General features: G+C 42.1%; 1 protein-coding gene across 1 annotated transcript; it reads right to left on the bottom strand.

Moving 5' to 3' along the window:
• Nucleotides 1-701: 701 nt before the first annotated feature.
• keap1a (kelch-like ECH-associated protein 1a) lies at nt 702-19223 on the bottom strand. The gene is made up of 7 exons (XM_036596114.1): nt 18858-19223; nt 13346-13989; nt 11269-11625; nt 10028-10704; nt 5806-6011; nt 5537-5713; nt 702-1274 (listed from the first exon to the last, which is right to left on the bottom strand). The coding sequence occupies exons 2-7, from the start codon at nt 13553-13555 to the stop codon at nt 1108-1110; spliced, it is 1794 nt and encodes a 597-aa protein (XP_036452007.1). The 5' UTR covers nt 13556-13989; nt 18858-19223; the 3' UTR covers nt 702-1107.
• Between the last annotated feature and the right edge of the window lie 1089 nt (nt 19224-20312).

Consider the following 20312-nt stretch of genomic DNA (forward strand, 5'->3'; position numbering starts at 1 on the left):
GGGCGGTTTTGGGCGTCCACTCAGCCAAAATCACCACCCAGCCCAGCTAAGCTCACCATGAGGCAGCATGTACTCCACTGTCCACCCAGTGTGGCCCTAGACAGATACAGTAAACGCAGCCAAAGGAAAGAGCAGCCAGGCAGCAGCCGATGATGGAGATAAACAATCCGCTGATGTTTGCTTGGTGACTAATGCCGTGACGTCACATGAGAAATTGCACTCTTGTTAGGAAATAATGGCGTGCTAGCGAGCTCCTGTGTTAATGTGTAAGAGCAGTGAAGTGATTAACATGGAGCTGTATGAGTGGTCAGCGTGCAAAGTGCACCAGTTATGTCACTGATAGCATAGCTATTATCTGACTGTAGCCGTACAGATCTTGATAATGTTTAACTAAATTTAACTACAAGATTAAGAATATAGCACTAAATATAGGTCTAAATTTCACCAATATATATTACAGTAAATGAACCTCGTTACTTTATTAATTATAAATTAAAATGTAAAGTCCTTAATATAAAAAGTTTGTGAAAAAAGATTGACATTCTTCTAAAATCCTGCATTAAAAGCACTCACTTTTTTCTAGAAGACATATTCCTCCACCTAGTGGCCGGGAAGAGAAGTGCACAACATAAAACATGAGATTTTGAACTTGTCACTTGTTTCAACATGACAGGAAAAGTAAAGAGACTCAATAACTGAAGTCTGAGTGAATATTCAATATTTTTATCTAATGCAGAGATTAAACATTTTTAAAAAATGAGCAGATATACAGAACAAACTAATAAAATCAAGTCTTCAGCGCGAGTGTACATCTGAGGCACAGTGCATTATATCAAACCTCATTATGTTAGGAAATCAGCTTTACAGTCCAATGATTGCTTTCTAAATAACACACAAACACACACTGTGAGGGGGGGGGGCCTGTAAAATACTGCATCGCCGAAATCTGAAATCTGATTCGAAATCTTCAAGAGGAAAACGTCCTCACTGGCACAGCAGTCCCAGAGCCACTTGGCCTGGAAAACGTGTTCTTTTTGATAAGGAAAGTGTGTCAAGGTTCAAAGGATTACGGACAGTGCATTGAGCTTCGAAGGTCAAAGTTCTCTCTCACACTTCCTCCTCCTCCTCCTGGAGGCAGCCCGGGCACGGCTCCATGGTTACAGCCACGCCCATTCCGCTCCGACCCACCGGCATGTCCGTCACGTACGTCCACTGGTTGCTACCTGGACAGTAGCACTCCACGCTGGATAAGAAACCGCCCTGGTTGAAGCCACCTGGAGGACAGAGTTAGATATGGGACATCTGTTAGCATCGTTCAATAAGCCACTGGTTCTCCCAGAAAGTTTCTTAAACCCTTAGAAGTCGCAGGTAACCTTCAAATCTGTAGCACATTTGTGTTTATAGATATTTTATGATGATTTGGATTTGATGAAAAGTCATTGCTGTGAATAGAGGTTAGTTTTGCAGAAAGAAAAAAAAACTTTTTTTTTTACTTTGTTCCCACATTTATGTCATTTTTTGGCATGAAAACGAAACAGAAGTGCAGACTCAAACCAGTCGATACAGAATATAAATTGAAATAAAAAAAGTGCAACCAGCATCAAACACTGAACTTTGAAGGTGTGGAAATATATTAAAGCAATAAGCCACGAGAGGCCGTGCATTACTGTGATTTTATCATGGGGAGGGGTGTTGTTAGGCACAACGTGAAGCAAATTATTTCAGAAAATAATTTGTTATTACTAACAATAATCGACACAAACAAATATTACTCCAAGAAATGTAGTTCCTTCAGAGTACGGTATTGCTGCCAAACAACCATGGACCGCTAAATGAGGAGAATGTTTGGTCGCCCATCGCTGTAAACTGCAGTTCATGAACTTTTTAACTTTTTTCATTTATAAGAATGACCATATGATAACACAGCAGTGTTTAGTGCAAAAACGTATGCTTTATAAGTACTTTTTGGTCACCAAATTACCACTGAGTAGTATTTAGCATGAATCCAGCAGCGCCCTTCTTCTCTGTCAAATGGCTCCCTGCTCCCTACATAGTGCACTACGTAGAAATTTTAAATACTGTATCCTGCAGCCCAACAGTGCATAATAACAGTCATTTGGGACACATCCATACTCAGTAAATGATGCACTATTTGTCTGTAGAGGCTAGAATTTCTAAACTTTCATAGCTAGCACACTATTTAGGGAGTAGGTGAGGCATTTGGGATTCAGCCTGGGTTTGACACGACTTCTGACTGAAACACGGACATTTTAAGACAATCGAGACATTTTTAGTGTTTCATATTGTCCTTTTATAGTCAATCATACAGCGAGTACTTCAGTTCGAGCCTGTGTTATTAATGATGGAGTTTCTATCTTTTAGCCTGTTAGCTAGCTGACCAGCCTAGTTCTATTTAAGAACACAAGCTGCCAGCCCCAAGGTTTAAACATAAAACAGGTTCTTACTTCGTCAGTACACCCAGTGGTTCCTGCAAGCAGCATCAGGGTCAAAGATTATTCCATTAACAGCACAAGGGTTTTTTGTGCCGTGGCGCAGTAATACAGCGTTCAGTCACTGCGAGGCAGTCATAGGTGTGTGTATATGGTGGATTTTATATGTATTCATATAAAGTACAATGCTAAATAAAAAACAATGGTACATACATTAAGGTGTCCTGTATAGGAATTTGCAAGAAAAATGATGGCACATGCGAAGTGCGCATTCCCGGGTTGCGCTGCTGATTAACTTGTGAATGACTCTGCATTGTGTTCTAGCTGATAGGGAAATGGCCTTGTAATGAGAGGCTGGCCGGTTCAACGAGCAAATACAATCAAGACACAAAGGCTCCATTTTCTCAGTAAATAACCAGTTGTGAAACAGAATAATATGTCACTTTGGATAAAGTGCATGCGCAATGTGGCAAATGGAAGCCTATAGATAGAGCAGGGAATTTGGGAACTGTCAAGATGGAGACAGTATGATAATATTTCTCTGTTAATCGTTTCTCACCATCCGTCCAATCTTACACACATAGAGCCGCTCTTTGCGGGTGCACACACAATGACACAGTGGAATCTTTGTGACCTTGAAGCTGGTGTTTTGGACATTTCACACCGTGCACTGCATAACGACTTGAAAGGAGGTGCAATAAAATGGGAGTTCCATGTAAATGAAGTATCGTAAGGCGAGGTGGTTCTATGAGCAGGTGCGAAGACACGGCTCTAGCTTGGGTGCAGCATGAGGACTGTTTGACTTTACTGCCTATTATCTTTTCAACCCAGTGAGCTTTAGGCTTTCAGAGTCAAGGTACAGTGCTGTGAAAAAGTATTTGCCCCTCACCCGAGTTGTTAGATTTCTGCTAATTGGTCACGTTTAAATGTTTCAGATAATCCAACTGATTTAATATAAGATAAAGACAACATGTAAGAGGAAACACAAAGTGCTGCTTTAAATGATTATTCTATTTATTGAAGATAAAGATTTTTTGAAAACCTATTTTACCCATGTGAAAAAGTGACTGCTCCTAAGTCTAATAACTGGTTGCACCACCACTGGCTATAACAACTGCAATCAAACATTTGTGATAACTTGCTATGAGTCTTTAACATCACTGTGGAGGAAGTCTGGCCCACGCTTCTGTGCAGAATTGTTTTAATTCTGCTACTTTGGAGGGTTTTCAAGCATTAACTCCCCATTTGAGGTCTCGCCACCGCATCTCAATGGGATTCAAGTCAGGATTTTGACTGGCCACTCTAAAATCTTAATTTTGTTTCTTTTGAGCCATTCAGAGGTGGACTTGTTTTGTGTGCTTTGGATCATTGTCCTGCTCTATAACCCAACTGAGCTTTAGGTCATGAACTGACAGGTGGACACTCACCTTCAGGACTTTCTAATAGAGAGCAGAATATATGGTTCCATCAATTATGACACATCCAGGTCCTGCAGAAGCAAAGCAGCCCCAGATCACCATACTACCACCACCATGTCTGACTGTTGGTATGATGTTCTTATTGTGAAATGTGGTGTTAGCTTTAAGCCAGATGTAACAGGACCCGTGTCTTCCAAGAAGTTCCACCTTTGACTGATCAGTCCACACATGATATCACCCCAAAAGTAATGGGGGTCATCTAGATGTTTATTGGCAAACACAAGATGAGCCTTTCTGTTCTTTTTGGTCAGCAGTGGTTTGCGCCTCTGCAGCTCTCTCATGGATGCCATTTTTGCCCAGTGTCTTTCTTATTGTGGAATCATGTACATTGACCTTAACTGAGGCAAGTGAAGCCTGCAGTTCTTTACATGTTTGTCTGGGTTCTTTTGTGACCTCCTGGATGAGTTGTCAATGTGCTCTTGGTGAGATTTTGATAGGCCAGCCCCTCCTATGAAGGTTCACCACTGTTCCAGTTTTTCTCCATTTGTTGTAACCCCTTCCAGACTACAATACAATACAGTAACCCCTTCCAATACTAAAATACAGATGTGAAACAATGACTTTGTTTCACATCTGTATTTTAATCTAGAATTTGGCATCATGTGCTGCTTTTTGAGACCTTCTAGCCTGCTTTACATTACCGGACAGGTTCTATTTAAGAGATGTTTAGATTTAACAGGTTTGGCAGTGATCACGCCTGGGTGTGGATGGTGAAATTGAACCCAATATTCAACTGAATTTGGTTAACTGGTTAAATTAGTAAGTAAGAAAACAGCACTTGGTGTTTACTTGGGTTACCTACAAAAATAGAAGAAACTGGGAAGGGGGCAAATACTTTTTCACAGCACTGTAGGCTTTGTCCAGTGTCTGCGTCTATGAAGAAATGTTGAAGTGCGTTAAACTGTGCAGGATGTTGTACGGCTCTGGAAAAATAACCTCAGTGGCCATACCTTATACCTGCTTGTTGTAGTAGACGTCACTGTTTTGTTATACTGTTTTGCAACTTGCACGCATGCACCTCAGCCTCCTGCCTCTCTAGGTGGCTATTTATAACTTGCATCAACATGCGTTTCTGGATGAAAAGCCAAGTGTAAACACACCCAAGACACACTGTGTCAGAGTCTGATCTGGACTACCTTCAACACCAGTATAAAGGCGTTTTCTACATAAAAACAGAATTAAAACAGAAATTACATGTCGATGTGCTTTTCACACCGGAAAATCGGATCTCATCTGGTCACCATTTAGTGAAAAATGTAAATAGAATCCATCCAAAGTATATCTAAACACGATCCCAACATGAAGCACATGATAATGCAAGGTGTAAACAGCCCCTAAGTGAGCTATTTTAGTGATGCACTAGTGTGCTTAGTGCAGCTGTTTAAAAGAGTCTGAGATGAGTAATATGACTGGCTGAGAAGAATTAATTGGCCCTCCTAGTTATATTCCACTTCATTCAACCCTTTCACACATGGCACACATAGATGTGCCTGGACAATGTTTGCCCATCTGTGCTTGCAACGTTTAACAGAGATTGCAAAGGTCGTTGTGGCTGCCTGAAATAGACAAGGCCCTCAGAGCTCCATGCAGTAAAGCACCCTAACTCACCGAATACAAACAGTTTTCCCTGGTAGACCGTGACTCCGTGTGCACTGCGACAGTGGCCCATAGATGCCATCGGCTCCCACACGTCTCTGGATACGTTATATCTCTCCACAGTGTTGAGTTGCGTTTGGCCATCGTAACCGCCCACTGCGTAGAGGTAAGAATCCATGCACACCACTCCTACACAGTAAAGACAGGAAACAGGAATCGATTGGCACTGAAATACCAAACCAGGACCAGCAAAAACTCTGTGATTACTGTTTAGTAATTACCTAAGCCACTTCGTACGGTGTTCATAGGTGCTACATGCTGCCAAGTGTTGGTGTCCGGTTGGTAGCGTTCCACTGTTTTCCAGCGATTTTCCCCATCAAAGCCTCCGACCACATACAGAGCCCCCCCACATGAAGCCACTCCAGCGCCTAGGCGGGCTACGGACATGGGCGTCACGAATGTCCACCTGTTCGCCTCGGGGTCATACCTGTAACAAAGATGTGACGATCAGTATTGAATTTAGGCAAAAATAAGTCTCAACACTGCTTTCGTTTAGGTGACTGTCACATTCGTGTCTTTCGCCTTTTGTTTGCATGAAGTATTTAAGGTGTACTTAGATGCATAAATAGTTTACAAGACAAATCTTGTGGCCTATAAGATATTAGAGACCAATATTAGAGACCCATGGTTTTATTGGTATGATTGATAATGTTACTGATAATTAACACTTTTTGGTTGCAGCACTGTCAGGTTTCAAACTCACGATCTCCCAAAAACAGAACAAAATCTTAGATATTTATGCCACTGAAGCACTCTCTGATTATCTGTAGCAGGGCTGTCAAACTCAACCACAAAGGGCCATATTAAAAAATCCCAAGAAATCTGTGGGTCAGCTGTGTTTTTGGTTTATTTTTACTTAACATTTTCACATGACCCCAACTGGCCATTGTTTGTTCAAAATATGCCAAAACTACAAAGGTAAAAATTAGGCACAAAATAGTTGAACGATTCAAAAATAACAATAGGCTACATTAGCTGCAGATAACTGATAAACCTCTTTAAATGTCCCCAGTGGACAGTAGGTTTTTTAAAACTGCCCATTTGCTTGAAGTAGATACCTGTCATCTTTTATTTATTTATTTATTTATTTTTGTGGCACTGTCTCATAGATCATTTTTGGGGAGGGGGTGGGAGCACACTTTATGTTGCAGTGCATGCTGGAACTGTAGTGCAGCTCATGGAGAAATGGTCTAATATTATTGGAAAATTAAAATAATTTTGCAGGCCGAATAGGATTGAGCCATGGGCCTGTCCTGGCCTGCGGGCCTTGGGTTTCACACATGGGATCTATAGTGTAACAACACAAGCTGAACCAGTGAATATAAATACAAAACATCATGGTAAAAAATTCAAAAACATATAATCGTATATATATATATATATATATACATTTCTATTGTTTAAAAATGTGATGATTGAGAACTGACAGTCATATAACTCAACTACTGGAGTGTAATATTAAAACCTAAAATATAAATATAATCATATACTGTAATTATGTTGGCCAATATTATCAGTTATCAATTTTTCGCCCTTGGTGTTGGATCAGCCACAAAACATTTATATCAGTCGTGCCTTAATTATTATAAATAATTATAAAATTAATAATAAACAGTGTTACTACTTCTAATAATTAAATTAATATTAATAATTCTAATAACTAATAATTAGTCTAATAAAACACAGTGTGTCTTTGAATGTGAATGGATGGCAATGCTTGATCCATCACAAACATGAAGCATCAGTGCTATATAGCACTTGTAACCGTTTCCAGATATCGTAAAATCAGCTTCCTAGACTGAAATACATCCAAGCAGAACTCAATAAAAAGCATTCAGCCCCATCATATCTACAGCGATGCGGATGTCCCAAAGGCTATGTTATCTGAGTCGCAGAAAACGTCCCGATTCAAACAGCCTTTCAACGAGATGAGAATACATTTAGGCTGCAAACGATACGACGTTTCCGTTTTGCGAAGTTTTCCAGAGGCTTCTACAGTTGCTGACAGATACGGTGGCTGTCAAGGGACAAACCAGAAGTGAACGCGCAGGCTTGAATTTCACACCTTTTTGCAATTTCAGTCGTTTTATTGATTTCCAAGCTGGTGGCTCAGCTCCACTCTTCCTTCAGATTGGAGAATGTACACACTTGTCCCGCTTGCATTCTTGGCGAGATTAGCTTTGCTCTGTTCAGCGCAGTAAATAAAGCACTGTCAGTCGGATTCACATTCCTGAGATCTGAACTGACTGGTGCTGCTTTTCCTTGCTCACTTGTGCATTTCAAGTGTTGCGAAAACATATGACAGCAACTCTTTTCCACTGTCTAATGTGTACACAGAGTGAGCCACCGAGTACAGTTAATGTAACGATCGTCTTACGTAAAACACACTTTCATGCTCCACCACCCTTATTTTATTAACCTCTGGCAGAGTGAGATTGCATAAGTCACGGGTCAACTCGCAGACCATATCTGAGATAAAGATGTGCATTGTCATCCTTGGTCAATGGTAACCTCTGCTGTTTTCAGTTCCCGAGTCCTTGACCAAAAAACATCAGCCCGATCTAACAGAGCAGAGGTTCGTAGGAGAGCACGCTGGAAGAAGGAACAACAGAATTCCTGTACCAACACCTATTCTGGCATTACAGCTGGCAGTGCTCTTCCGAAGCACACTCTGACTATTAGCTGCGGTATGTGGGTTATGAAACAGAACAGCCTAAAGCCTGTTCGTCTAGAGTGACTCCTCTGAATGATAGCAGACTCTGCCTGGTGCTGGAGGGAGCACATCCCAAGTCAAAACATTTTGAGGTTGATGAAAGGCGGCTCACAAGCCTCGTACAATATGTAACACGAGCTATATCCCCGCTGAAGCTTTCGCTTAACTGCAATAGTGTCCTCTTGTCATATGTAACGCAGATCTGAATGCCTGGGGTTGTTCCAGGCTTTCTATTAAACTGCAGCAGAAGTATTTCCAGTTAAAGCACCCGCAAAGTACGTACAGATCTATACCAGTCATCAAAATGAACGTCGCACTTGCCTCAAGTCATGTGTGTCTGGTTTGGGTGGTTGCCACATGCGAACAGAGGCACAGATTAGCTCCTTATTGCGCAATAATGCAAAACGAAGCCAACCTTGATAAACTCATTTTATAAAGTAAACAAATGAGCTTGTGTTGACGCCACATGGCCAAAAGTAGTTAGGGAAGTTTGACCTCAATATCGTTACCTTTATTCTATATGACCGACATGCTAACAGACGAGAATTTCAACATTTTACATTGAGTAAAATTGTAATTTAACCAAGGATTACATAGATGTAAACAAAATCATTCAGACTGGTTCGGTGTGAAATACGTCTTTCTAGAGAAACTTACAGTATCAGAATTGTTCACCATTGTATGACTAGGAACCAGACGTCTGAAGCATTTAATGGCTCTAAAAGCTACGTCCCGTTAAGTTGTTACAAAAAATGCTTAATATTTGAGATGTTGTTTTGTGATGCTATAAAATGTATTTTTAGTATAAAGGGTGAATGGAAACTGGTGGCATCAAAAACAAACTACTTGCCACACTGCTTACCACTTTATGAGGTAGGACAGTGAGGCAGATAGGTATTTCATTGCGTGGCTGCAATATTGTATGTACGGTGGCTAACGATGACTAATTTATTTCACTCACAAACGTTTCTTACCTTGATTCCAGTTTCTGTGGTGGAAAATACAACAGAGGGAACAGCAGTTTTCTTTAACAGCCGGTATTTGAAGAAATTCGCTCTGCTTTTTTTCACTGGTCTTGAGTAAGTTAGTCTTCGTTGGTGAAGTTGTTTGACCTTGGTATTTGTGTGTAGCTTCAAAACAATTAGCCACAACTTAAAGATTTCTGGTATTTGTAACAGCAACTGAAAAAACGCACCGTACTGTATTTTCTCCATTTGTTTTTGCATCCTGGTGCAGCGCAGTTCACCACCATTCTGAACAATTAACCAGGCATTTGCAACTGTGATCTATCACAGCTCCTCTGATAAATATCGTTACTCACATAAGCTCTGAGTTTTTTTGACAACGTGAGACGCCTCCAACCTAAACAACACAAAAGGCATGCAGGGTGGAGAGGCATTGTAAGGAAAAAATATTACCCAAAGAAAACTAAATTTAGGACTACTTTACCATTATCAGTGTGGCATATAAAAACTAATCAGACACATTTAGGTTCATTGGTCATTTTGGATAGCAGAGAAAATGGTGATATTTGTAGTGTAGACATATGGACGTCTGGTTCCTAGTACTACAATGTTGAACAGTTTTGACTCTAAGTTTCTCTAGAAAGGCGCATTTCACACCGAACCGCTCTGAACGATTTTGTTTACATCTAAACCATTGAATAATTAAGTAATTTTGCAAAATCGGTGGAGTTTCCCTTTAAGTTCAGTGTCCATCCTCAAACTTACCTCTCCACAGTGTTGTGATGCGTGGACCCATGTGACCCGCCAACAGCGTAGATGCTTCCATCAAGCTCCCCGATGCCCACTCTGTTTCTCGGTAAGTTAAGCGAAGCTAGCTGAGTCCACTGGTTAGTCATGGGGTTGTAGCAGGACAGTGCTGCAGAATCCACGTTGCTTTGCAAAGAAAGGTTTCGACCTCCCACTGCGTAGAAGAGCCCGAACAACACGCAGGCTCCCAGGCCACTACAGGGCGTCTCCATATCCGCCAGCTTCAGCCAAGTCTTCCTCCGAGGGTCAAAGGCCTCCATAGAGCCCAGCGAATGCTGATTATAGCCCCCAGCCACATAGATCAACTGGGTTCCACGGTGCGGGGCAGGGGGCAGGGGCTTGCGGAGGGTCATATCCTGGAAGATCTTGGAGAGGAAGTCTTTGCAAGAGTTGGCTTTGCTTAGGATGGGGCAGGATTGCAGCTGTCTCTTGAGAAACTTGGCCGGCAAGGCGTAGATGTGGACAGCATTGAGCAGAGCGTGGAAGTATTGGGCACGACCCTCCACGTCCCAGCGCACCCAGTCGATGCAGGCCTTGTAGACCTCGGTCTCGCAAAGCACTTTTAAGCTGTCCTGGCTGATCAGCTCCAGCAGCTGGCAATGAGACAGGCTGAAGAACTCCTCCTCTTTGATTACCTGAAAGAAAGTGCACAGATGACATCACTCTGCTTGGTCACTCTGAGAAAGCTTTGAGAGTCTGACTTTTTCCTCTTCGTCAACACTCAACATTGAAATTTTGGTTTTTAATAGGCGCTGGAGCATATCATCTAAGCCGGAACAAAATCTTGCATTTCTAAAATGATAACCTTTTGGGACAATGGAAAAAATGCAATTTGGGACCATTTCTTTGTTCCATTCGTCGCGGAATTCATGTAAAGGGCAGCTGGTGCCATTAAATGATTTACACACACAAAAAAAAAAAAAAAAAAACTGAGTTGTGAGGTTTGACCCCACAGTTATGATGACTACAGGAAGGAAACCAAATTGGTGATAATTTAAATAGAAACTGAAAGTGGTGAGGTTGGAAAGTTTGGCTCTAAGTAGATTTGTCTGAGCTTTTAACTTCACTGAGTAGCTGGTAGATAGTTATATCTACATGGCACCCTGTCTCAGCGCAGTCATTAAGGATCGCATGTCCAGTAGCGAGTCATTGATTAATGCTAACAGACACTCTATTATCAGGGTCTCCCTGGCACCCACCTCACTGAAGTGAGTGTTGATGTACTCCCGGCACTGCTGATGAAGCTCCATGCAGCCGAGCTCCTCTGCAAACCGGGAAATCCCGATAACATTTGACGGCTCCAGGTTTTTCATGAGGAAGTCACAGCATGCTTTGGCCACGTCTTCCATCTGATAGCGCATGGCGGTCAGCAGGACGTGCAGGACGCACTTCTCCCCGACCGTGATGCGGGAGGTGTAGGCGAAGTTCACCAATCTCTCAACCACTTGAGGGCACACGTCCTTCAGAGTTATCTCCGAGGCCTGGCACTCCTTGAAGTTGCTGGTGAACATGGCTTTGAAGTAGGGGCTACAAGCAGCCAGCACCAGCTTGTGTACCTAGAGAATATAGACACACTTCTGTGACGGGTATAATAACATCCAAGCACAAAATATGATGCCCCCAAAACGACTTAAATGCTAATTAACCCCTTAAAATCTTAGGCTTATTACATACTAAGGCTTATTATTGAGTAACTACAGGGACTTCAAGGCAAATGGGTTAAACTATTCATAGATTATAGATTATATAATAATATAGATTATAAAGTTGGGCCCTTTTAAGGGGTTTAACAGCATTGCAATTGCAGGCGGTTGTAGTAGGGTGAATATTGGTAAAGTGGGACAAATGGGAAAGTGGATCATGTATATCTTCATATGTTTGTACTTTATATCAAAATTCATTCCTGACATGATCCTGTGTAAGCATGTGTTAAACTGCTGGGGTTCTATGTTTGTGATGCTACTTTTGGGGGGCGTGGCATTCTCCGTTTTATAATCCAAGAACACGAAAAAAGTGAAATTATGCTAAGGTTAAAGAAGTAAGGATTTATATATGTTACACACATGGAAGTGAGATGTAAAAGAAAATGTATAAATGCATTTCAAGTCATTTTTATGTTCTTTTCTCTGTCTTACCTGTAACATATTAGCAAAGTGGGACAGGGTGTTTTTGGTAAACTGGGACAATCGTTTAGGAGGAGTGAATACCTTTTTGCTGTGTTGTCATTACAATTAAAACAGTACATACTGGACAACAGAGGTTTTCCAAAGAGAAAACCTCTATATGGAATGAGATCCAGCAATCTCTATTTCATTGCTCTTTTTGGGGGGGTTTTACCCAATTTTCTCCCCAATTTATTCTTTGTCAATTCGACCTGCTTTGTTGCTCTCCCCCAACATTCGATGCCACCAAGCTGGGAGGGTGAGGACTTGATTTCTCAGAGATATAGGAAGCGCCACCAGATCTTTTCAAAGGGCACCGGACAGCTTAACACGCTTAAAGGAGAATGCTAATTGCCAGTTCTGCTGTGTCAGCTAACAGCTGCCCATGTTGGCTAGCACATGCTTGATGATTGATGGGAGTGAATAGGGAGGGCCATCCAACCCACCCAGAGAGAGTGAAGCAAATTGGCTTCCCCACCACAGGTGGCTGCGATATCAAACTCACAATCTCTCAGTGATCTCTCAAAATTAATACTTAAAACATGTTCTTTATGGTATCAACATCATCTAGTTTTTTAAAGTAAAGACATAAAGTGTTCCACTTTGAAAGCAACAAGTCCCACTTTATTAGTAGTATGTGGACAAACTTAAGGTTCGGTCAGTAGAGGTTTAAAGAAGGGTCATCCTGCCTCTGTTTTGTATTTCTTGATTTTTAGATGTTCCACTTTAGCAATATTCACCCTACATCTGCAGACATGCACTGTGTATTCCTACCAGGCATATAATACAGGTACAGAAACTCTGTACTGACCTAGAAGGCTGCCTTGTGCAACATGCTAATACTGAATGATGCAAGGGCAACCACTTGGCATGAAAGAAATGGGACCAAGCTAACCAGTCTAGTTTTCATTCCCCTTTAGCATTTGAGGTCAAGTATTTGTAGTATAGATTGACTCTAGAGATAATAAATATAACATCCCAACCAGTTCTGTTCCAGGAACTTCTAACCTCAGTTAACTCGCGCTGACTCAGCGCAAACTGAGCAAGCGCTCCATGAATCTCTTATCTTGCTGACTCTCATCTTTCTCATGAACTGACCCCTGAAAACTCTCACCTTGAAATCCACTACTGTATCTTTGTAAGTCACATGAAGCACCAGGTCGCACAGCAGTCCGTGATGACGCAACTCGTCCATGAGCTCAAAGGCTCTGGAAGGGTGACTCTCAATGGTGTAGTCAAGGTAACCATGACCCTTCATGGAGGGCACCACGATGGCTGAAAAATCCTCATCTTTGATGGGCCTCTTCTTCCTTGGACATATCATTCTCTGAGGCCTGAGGTTGCGAATTACGTTTACTGGGATACAGAGTGGGTCGGAGCGGGAGAGAGTCTACACCCAACCACGTGTCATGAAGAAATACAGACACAACTGGTGATCACTGGGAGATAGAGAGCCATGCTTCTTTTGTCTGGTGCGGAGGCCATCGTGGCAGTGGTCCATCTCGGACCAAAGGGGCATCACTGAATGGTACATAGCCAGGTGCATTGAGAAAATGTCACATAAATCCCAAATCTACTCTGTTATGTTTATTCAGATGAGTCCCTTCTTACATCTCTTGGTATCTAACGGACAGGCCTCCCAAGCAAAATTGTTTTCAGTTCTCCAACTCGAGAGAGTTCTAGTTCATTCAGTTGGAGCCTCCTGACTTGAAGTAGGACACCATAGCCTGGGTGTGGAGTCTCTTTGCATTCTATGTGCTGAAAAAGAAAGTAAAAAGTTGGTGAGTCAGAAAAGAGTATGTATCATAAGTAACCTTTCCAAAGACTCTACACAATGGTCTAAATCATGACATTAAGTTGTGATCTTCCCAGACATGGATTAAGCCTAATCTTGGAACTGCAGTGCCAATGGTGAATCACTGGAAATGTGTTTTAGTACAAGCTTAGCTTTAACCCCTTAACAAGCCATGGGCCCCCTGGCAGGGCCAAAGCTTTAATACACACTTCTATAATCTAAAAACAGCTCCATTTGCACTGAAGTCCCTGTAGTTACTGAATAATAAGCCTTTGTATGAAATAAACCTAGAATATTAAGGGATTAATCCATGTCTGGGAAACTGGGCCTAAGTTTCATTGTATAAGTTAAGTTGCTGTAGGCACAAAAACATGAAAGAATGCCCACAAGATCTTCTTTCACGCTCGAGTACAGTCCAAATTGTTGTATCTGACTGTAACCACACACACTAACAACCATGCACACTCTGCTGAATCATGTTTCACTTCCCTTTTCCTTTCCAAATCTTTAAGTCTTCCAAAAACAAAGCCACACCCACAGGCCCAAAGGGAACTAGTGATTTCCTGAATATTATAACGAGCGCAGCTCAGCAAAACGCCGCCTCTCAATGGCTGTCTGTCATGCCAGCCCCACCTCTGGCCACGCTAACAGAGTTTGCTACGCCGTGGTTTGTTCCACTGGGTTATATAACATATTTGCAGAGCATCAGGGCAGTTGAAGAGACTTTGCGTCCTGCATTATTGCCCAACAGAGCGTTCCAAGTTCGCCGCTTGCCTCAGATCATGCTTATCACAAGACACTGTTGCAGCTTGCCATGACTTCCTGTGGAACAGTGGTGCCCCTGGCCTCCGCCTGCCATAAAGGCTCATTGTATCATGTGCCCTCATGACGCAGCGTGCTAAGCTGGACTTAAAAGGGAACATTAATAAACGGAGAACTACGTGTACCAGCACAGGTTCTGTGCCTCCGCTGGGATTATTACTCATTAACTAACCTGAGTTTACTGCAGTGTGAAAGGTGCAGAACAGAAAGTGAACTTTCGTCCCACTTTGTCTTCGACTCTACGTTTTGTATGTGCCATGGAGATGATGTGCTGCTGGCAGCGAAATGGTTTTCAATGACATAGCTGTTTGAACTCTATTGACATGTTCTGGAAGGCTTTCAAAGAACCTTCACCTTAATTTCCAATAGGATCTGGCCTTGACAGCATTGTACAAATACTGTAAATGCAACATAAAAGTCATACTACCAAATATTTCAATTGTTTAATTTTGAGTATTAACAGTGGTGGTGATAGGAACCAGACATCTGGAGAATGTGATGTCTTAAAAATCATGCAGAAATCTATTACATTAAATGTTTACCAATACTCTGATGCCTGAGACATCGTTTTATCATAGTTTGAGATAAAACTTTGGCCAAACGCTGTTTTTTCAAATGGTGGAGAGCTACAAGCAAGTTAGCACCCAAACAAAACTTTTAGCATCACCAACATTACATAAAAAAAGCTCAGAAGACACGTCGAGGTTCACTGGTGGTTTTGCATAGTAAATAAAATGGCTATATTTGCATTGTAGGTATTGTGACCCCTAGTTCCTATAAACACCACTGTAAAGAAATCAAAATTGGTAGGTTTCTGTAAAATTCCCTACTTTACATCAAACCACACTGAATAAACTCGTTTACATTTCAGTGATTGAATTATGCAGACATTTTAAAATATCAGGCCGATATAGTTATTACTGTTGCACTGAATTATACTGACATTAATAAAGTTTACAATAGTGTCAGGTTCTTGTGTGTCACCGTATGCTTTATGATAAAAAGGACATTTTTCTGCATCCCTCGTCAAACATTAACGAAAGAACAGAGTGTCTTACAGGTAAAAGATATAAATCTGCCAAAGATAATGAACCACTCATACTCTGAGTATGCAGGAGGATATCAGTGACTCAGCGGAAAGTACTGAATCCTAGAGCGTAAGAGAACTGGACAATGATTAAGAGACAGGGCATGCATTGTAAAAAAGGAGCGTCTGAAACTTTGTTAAGTCAGCACACATTTATTTATTATCTCAACTCATGGCAATAGAACAGAATGTTATCTATACGTTTAGATGCTCTAAATGAAGTGCTTCAATTAAAAACTGCTTAGTATTTTCTAAGCTCTTACTCCAGATCCATTATTGAATCCGATGGAATGGAAATCTACTCAGCTGTTTTTAATTAATGTAATCAAATGCTTTCCCCATAACTCTTTTATGAGATTAACTAGGATACTGTTGGCTGTCAGTGTGTGAAATGTTGGGACTCAGTGTTGAGCTGCTAGCAAGCAATGAGGGGCGAATTAGGAGCGGTGAAGACAATTCTTCACCCCTCATCGCCCCTCAAACCTGTTTATCTCAGCATGGCCACCTTTGTGGAGAGGTGTATGTTGTTTTCGCCCCCCAGCTCAGCTCCCATTGCTCGCTAGCAGCTCAACACAGTGTCCCAACATTTCATGCACACAGAGTTGCTAGTGAGCAATGAGGGGGTGAACTGGGAGGGGTGAAAACAATTCACACCTCTGCAAAGATGGCCATGCAAAGATAAACAGACAGCACTGCAGCTTTCTTCATATTGTAGCATCCTGCTACCGGCTCATTTGGCCATGGACGTGCAGGAGGCGTGGCCATGCAGAGCGACGAGCGCAAAGCCCCCTGGGAGAACACAGGACACAAAGTCAGAGAGACTTAAAACATATAAATAGTCTAAGTTAGCACAAAGAGGCCTGTATATGTGTTATTGTGCCATTCTGTGCTGGCCTGTGGGGAGACTGGGGCAGTGTTGGTGTCTACCATTTTTGGGAGATGTGTGGCTGTTGGTGACCTGCTGTGGCCTACTTTAAACAGTGCTGGCCAGCTGCTGTGTGTTCAGTAAATAGCCGTTCCTCAAAACTGCTGATTCCCACATCTCTTTCTTTGCAAAGTTGTCACAACAGTAAAAAATCATGTAAAATTTTCCCAGTAAAATCAAAATTGTGTTTGTAAACCATTCAAATTTCCATTGAGTACATCACATTATTGTTACCGAAGGAAAAAATGCAGACGGACCTCCAAAACAAGTAGAAATTGCAATTTATTGCTACTGTGAAAAGGGGTTAAAGAAGAAATATCGGCTTAGTATTGGGTCGATACTCAAAAGATTCAGTATCGGTATCAGTATTGAGAAAGAAAAAGTGGTGTCATGTCAACTCTTACGAAAACAACTCATCTAAGTGGACAAATGACGATGAACTAAGCCTGATTTCCTTGAAATGCTGCTGTATATCTGGCCAGAGTAACTACTTATAAGCTCAGTTGTCAAACTGGCCCACAACATTTCAGGCAGTCTAAGGCAAATACAAAAACGTGACTCAACGGCTCCTAATAAGGCAAGCAGGTAGCATTTTTTTCTTTGCACGTGACCTGTAAGTCACCACGAAAGAGACAGGAAGTGTTTTTTTTTGCCTTCAGCTTCCCCTGAGACTTTATTTGCATTGTATCAGGTGCAGGTGGTGATACGTCAGTTCTCAAGAAAAGGCTCGGTCTTGCAACCCTACCCCCCCCACAGTCTACCTGAGAAAGAGTTCTCTGCACAGCCTGACTCACCAGGGCCTCGTCCTGAGGGATTAGCTGTTCAAACTTAAGAACCGTACTGTTTAAACTGTACTGGGAAACACAGTGCAAACACAAGCCACATTCATTACACTCTGTATGGAACATGGAGCAGTGCGATTCACAAGGATATTGAACCGTACAGCTGAGCAGTTGTAAGCAAGAGTTTGATCAAATGACATGTTTTGTTGACTTTTTAAAGTGAAAATAAGTTCGTCTACAGGATAAAAACCTAAATATGGCTTAATATGATGTAGTATGTTTTGAACAGGCTGCATTTTCTGTTTTATTTTGTTCCCACAATAGGCTAAATTCAGTAATAGTGCATTAAAATGTGTAGAGGAACTTAGAAAACAACATATGCCCCAAGTTTTGCATCTATATACACTCACACGGACCTCCCATAAACTAGCCTACAGCCAGCTGTAACAAAATCTAGATTATGTAGGACACACTGTGGTTCCCATACAGTGAGCCAGGAGCTCAATGCAAATCTCTCAGCACGCAACTCAGTCAGCAGAGTTACGTTAAAGGGGGAATTCCACTGATTTTTCAAAACGCCTGCACAGTTTAGCCCTTGAGATGTAAACACAGTCATTCAGAGTGGTTTGATGTGAAGTGGTTGACTGTAGAGACTCATTTCTTTACAGTGGTGGTGATAGGAACCAGGGGTCATCATGTGTACAGCACAAATTTGGCCATTTTATTTACTAGCCAAAACCACCACCATGCATATGCATGTGCATTTTGAGTTTTTATGTGTAATATTAATCTTTGAAAAACAGGCATAGTCTTCTTTGGGGACTATTTTGCCTCACAACGCCCTGTATGGATCCCTCCGACATGTCTGGATTAAAATAAATAGATTCAAATACATTTTAAGCCAAATCTTGATCATAAAACTTACAGCATTAGAGCTAACTAACATGAACTAACTTCCTAAGAGGGAGCTTCTAATAGAGGTGGACGTCTGGTTCCTATCACCACCACTGTAAACAGCTCTGGCTCGTCAAGTATATCTAGAGCGGAGCACTTCACACCAAACCGCTCTGAATGACTTTGTTTGAGTGAATTCTGCAGAAATCTTGAAAATTCGGTGGAGTTCCCCTTTAACCCAGCATGCACCGATATGAATAGGCCTAATGCAGCAGCCCCAACTGACCCCGGGCGACTCAGCCCTGAAGGAGACTCACTCACCCTCGGCCAGAACCTCCGCGCTGTGAAGCTCAGCCCCAACATGGAGCCCGCGAGCCCGCTCGAACTTCCTCGCGCCTTCGGAACGGACCGGACGCTCCAGAGAATCAGCGCGAGCGTGCTAGTCTGCAGCGCCGTGTGTCAGACCCGCCTCTCTCTCTCTCTCTCTTTCACTCTCTCCCTCTCTCTCTCCGGCTCGCTCCTCGCGCTGCCCGCTCGGCCTGATTTCGACATCAGCATGACTGTGCAACTCGCGCTCGCGCTCAACTTCAAACACGACGTCAGCAGCTAGGTCGAGCGCGGGCGCGCGCGCACGCTCAGAACAGCCCGCGCTCGAAGGTCTGAGACAAACCGAAAGTGGACAAAAGCGGGCGGTGACTGGGCTGGGCTGGCGATCGTTTGTTTATGTGTCAACTGGTTGCTGCCGGATGATTCACGGCAGCTTGTTTGTTTTGCTGCGTTGAGTTTTTTTAATGTGATTATTTTACATTCACTTTATGACTTATTTGATAGGTATTTAAAGGGGAACTCCACCGAGTTTTCAAAAATTCTGCGTTATTAAATGGTTGAGAAGTGAGCAGAGTCGTTCAGAGCGGTTTGGTGCGAAGTGCTCCATTATATAGAAACTTGCAGAGTCAGAACTGTTCACAGTGGTGGTGATAGGAACCAGACGTCCACCTCTGAAAGCTCCCTCACAGAAAGTTACTACATGAAATGGTTGGATATACGCTGCCTGATGTCTGACACATTGTTTTATGATAGTTTTGTGGCAAAGTTTTGTCTTAAAATGTATTTTAATCTGTTTATTTTATTCCATTCAGGCTGGAGGGATACATGCAGGGTGTTGTCAGGCAGAATAGTCCCTAAATAAAACCTATGCTTATTTTACCATCATCAACATTGCATATTAAAACTCAGTTCACTGGAGGTTTTAGGTAGTAAATGAAACGCCTGTATTTGTGTTGTAGACATTGTGACCCCTGGTTCCTATCACCACCGCTGTAAAGAAATGAGTCTCTACAATGAACCACTTCACATCAAATCCTTCTGAATGGCTTTGTTTATATCTTAACCACTGAATTATTCATAAAATTTGAAAGAATAGTGGAATTCCCCTTTAAGTGCACCTTGCTTCTACACTCATTGTCCATTTTATCAGCTCCACTGATCATATAGGAGCACTTTGTAGTTCTACAGTTACAGACTGTAGTCCATCTGTTTCTCTGCATACTTTGTTACCCTGATCTTCAATGGTCAGGACTCCCACAGGACCACCATAGAGCAGGTATTATTTGGCTGGTGGATCAGCGTTAGTGTGTGTTGTGCTGGTCTGAGTGGATCAGACACAGCAGCGCTGCTGAAGTTTTTAAACACCTCAGTATCTCTGCTGGACTCAGAACCAAAGATATCCAGACAACAGCGTCCTGTGGGCAGCGTCCTGTGACCACTGATGAAGGA

This window comes from Colossoma macropomum, unplaced genomic scaffold, assembly GCF_904425465.1.
Source record: "Colossoma macropomum unplaced genomic scaffold, Colossoma_macropomum, whole genome shotgun sequence".
In the NCBI taxonomy this organism is placed as follows: domain Eukaryota; kingdom Metazoa; phylum Chordata; class Actinopteri; order Characiformes; family Serrasalmidae; genus Colossoma; species Colossoma macropomum.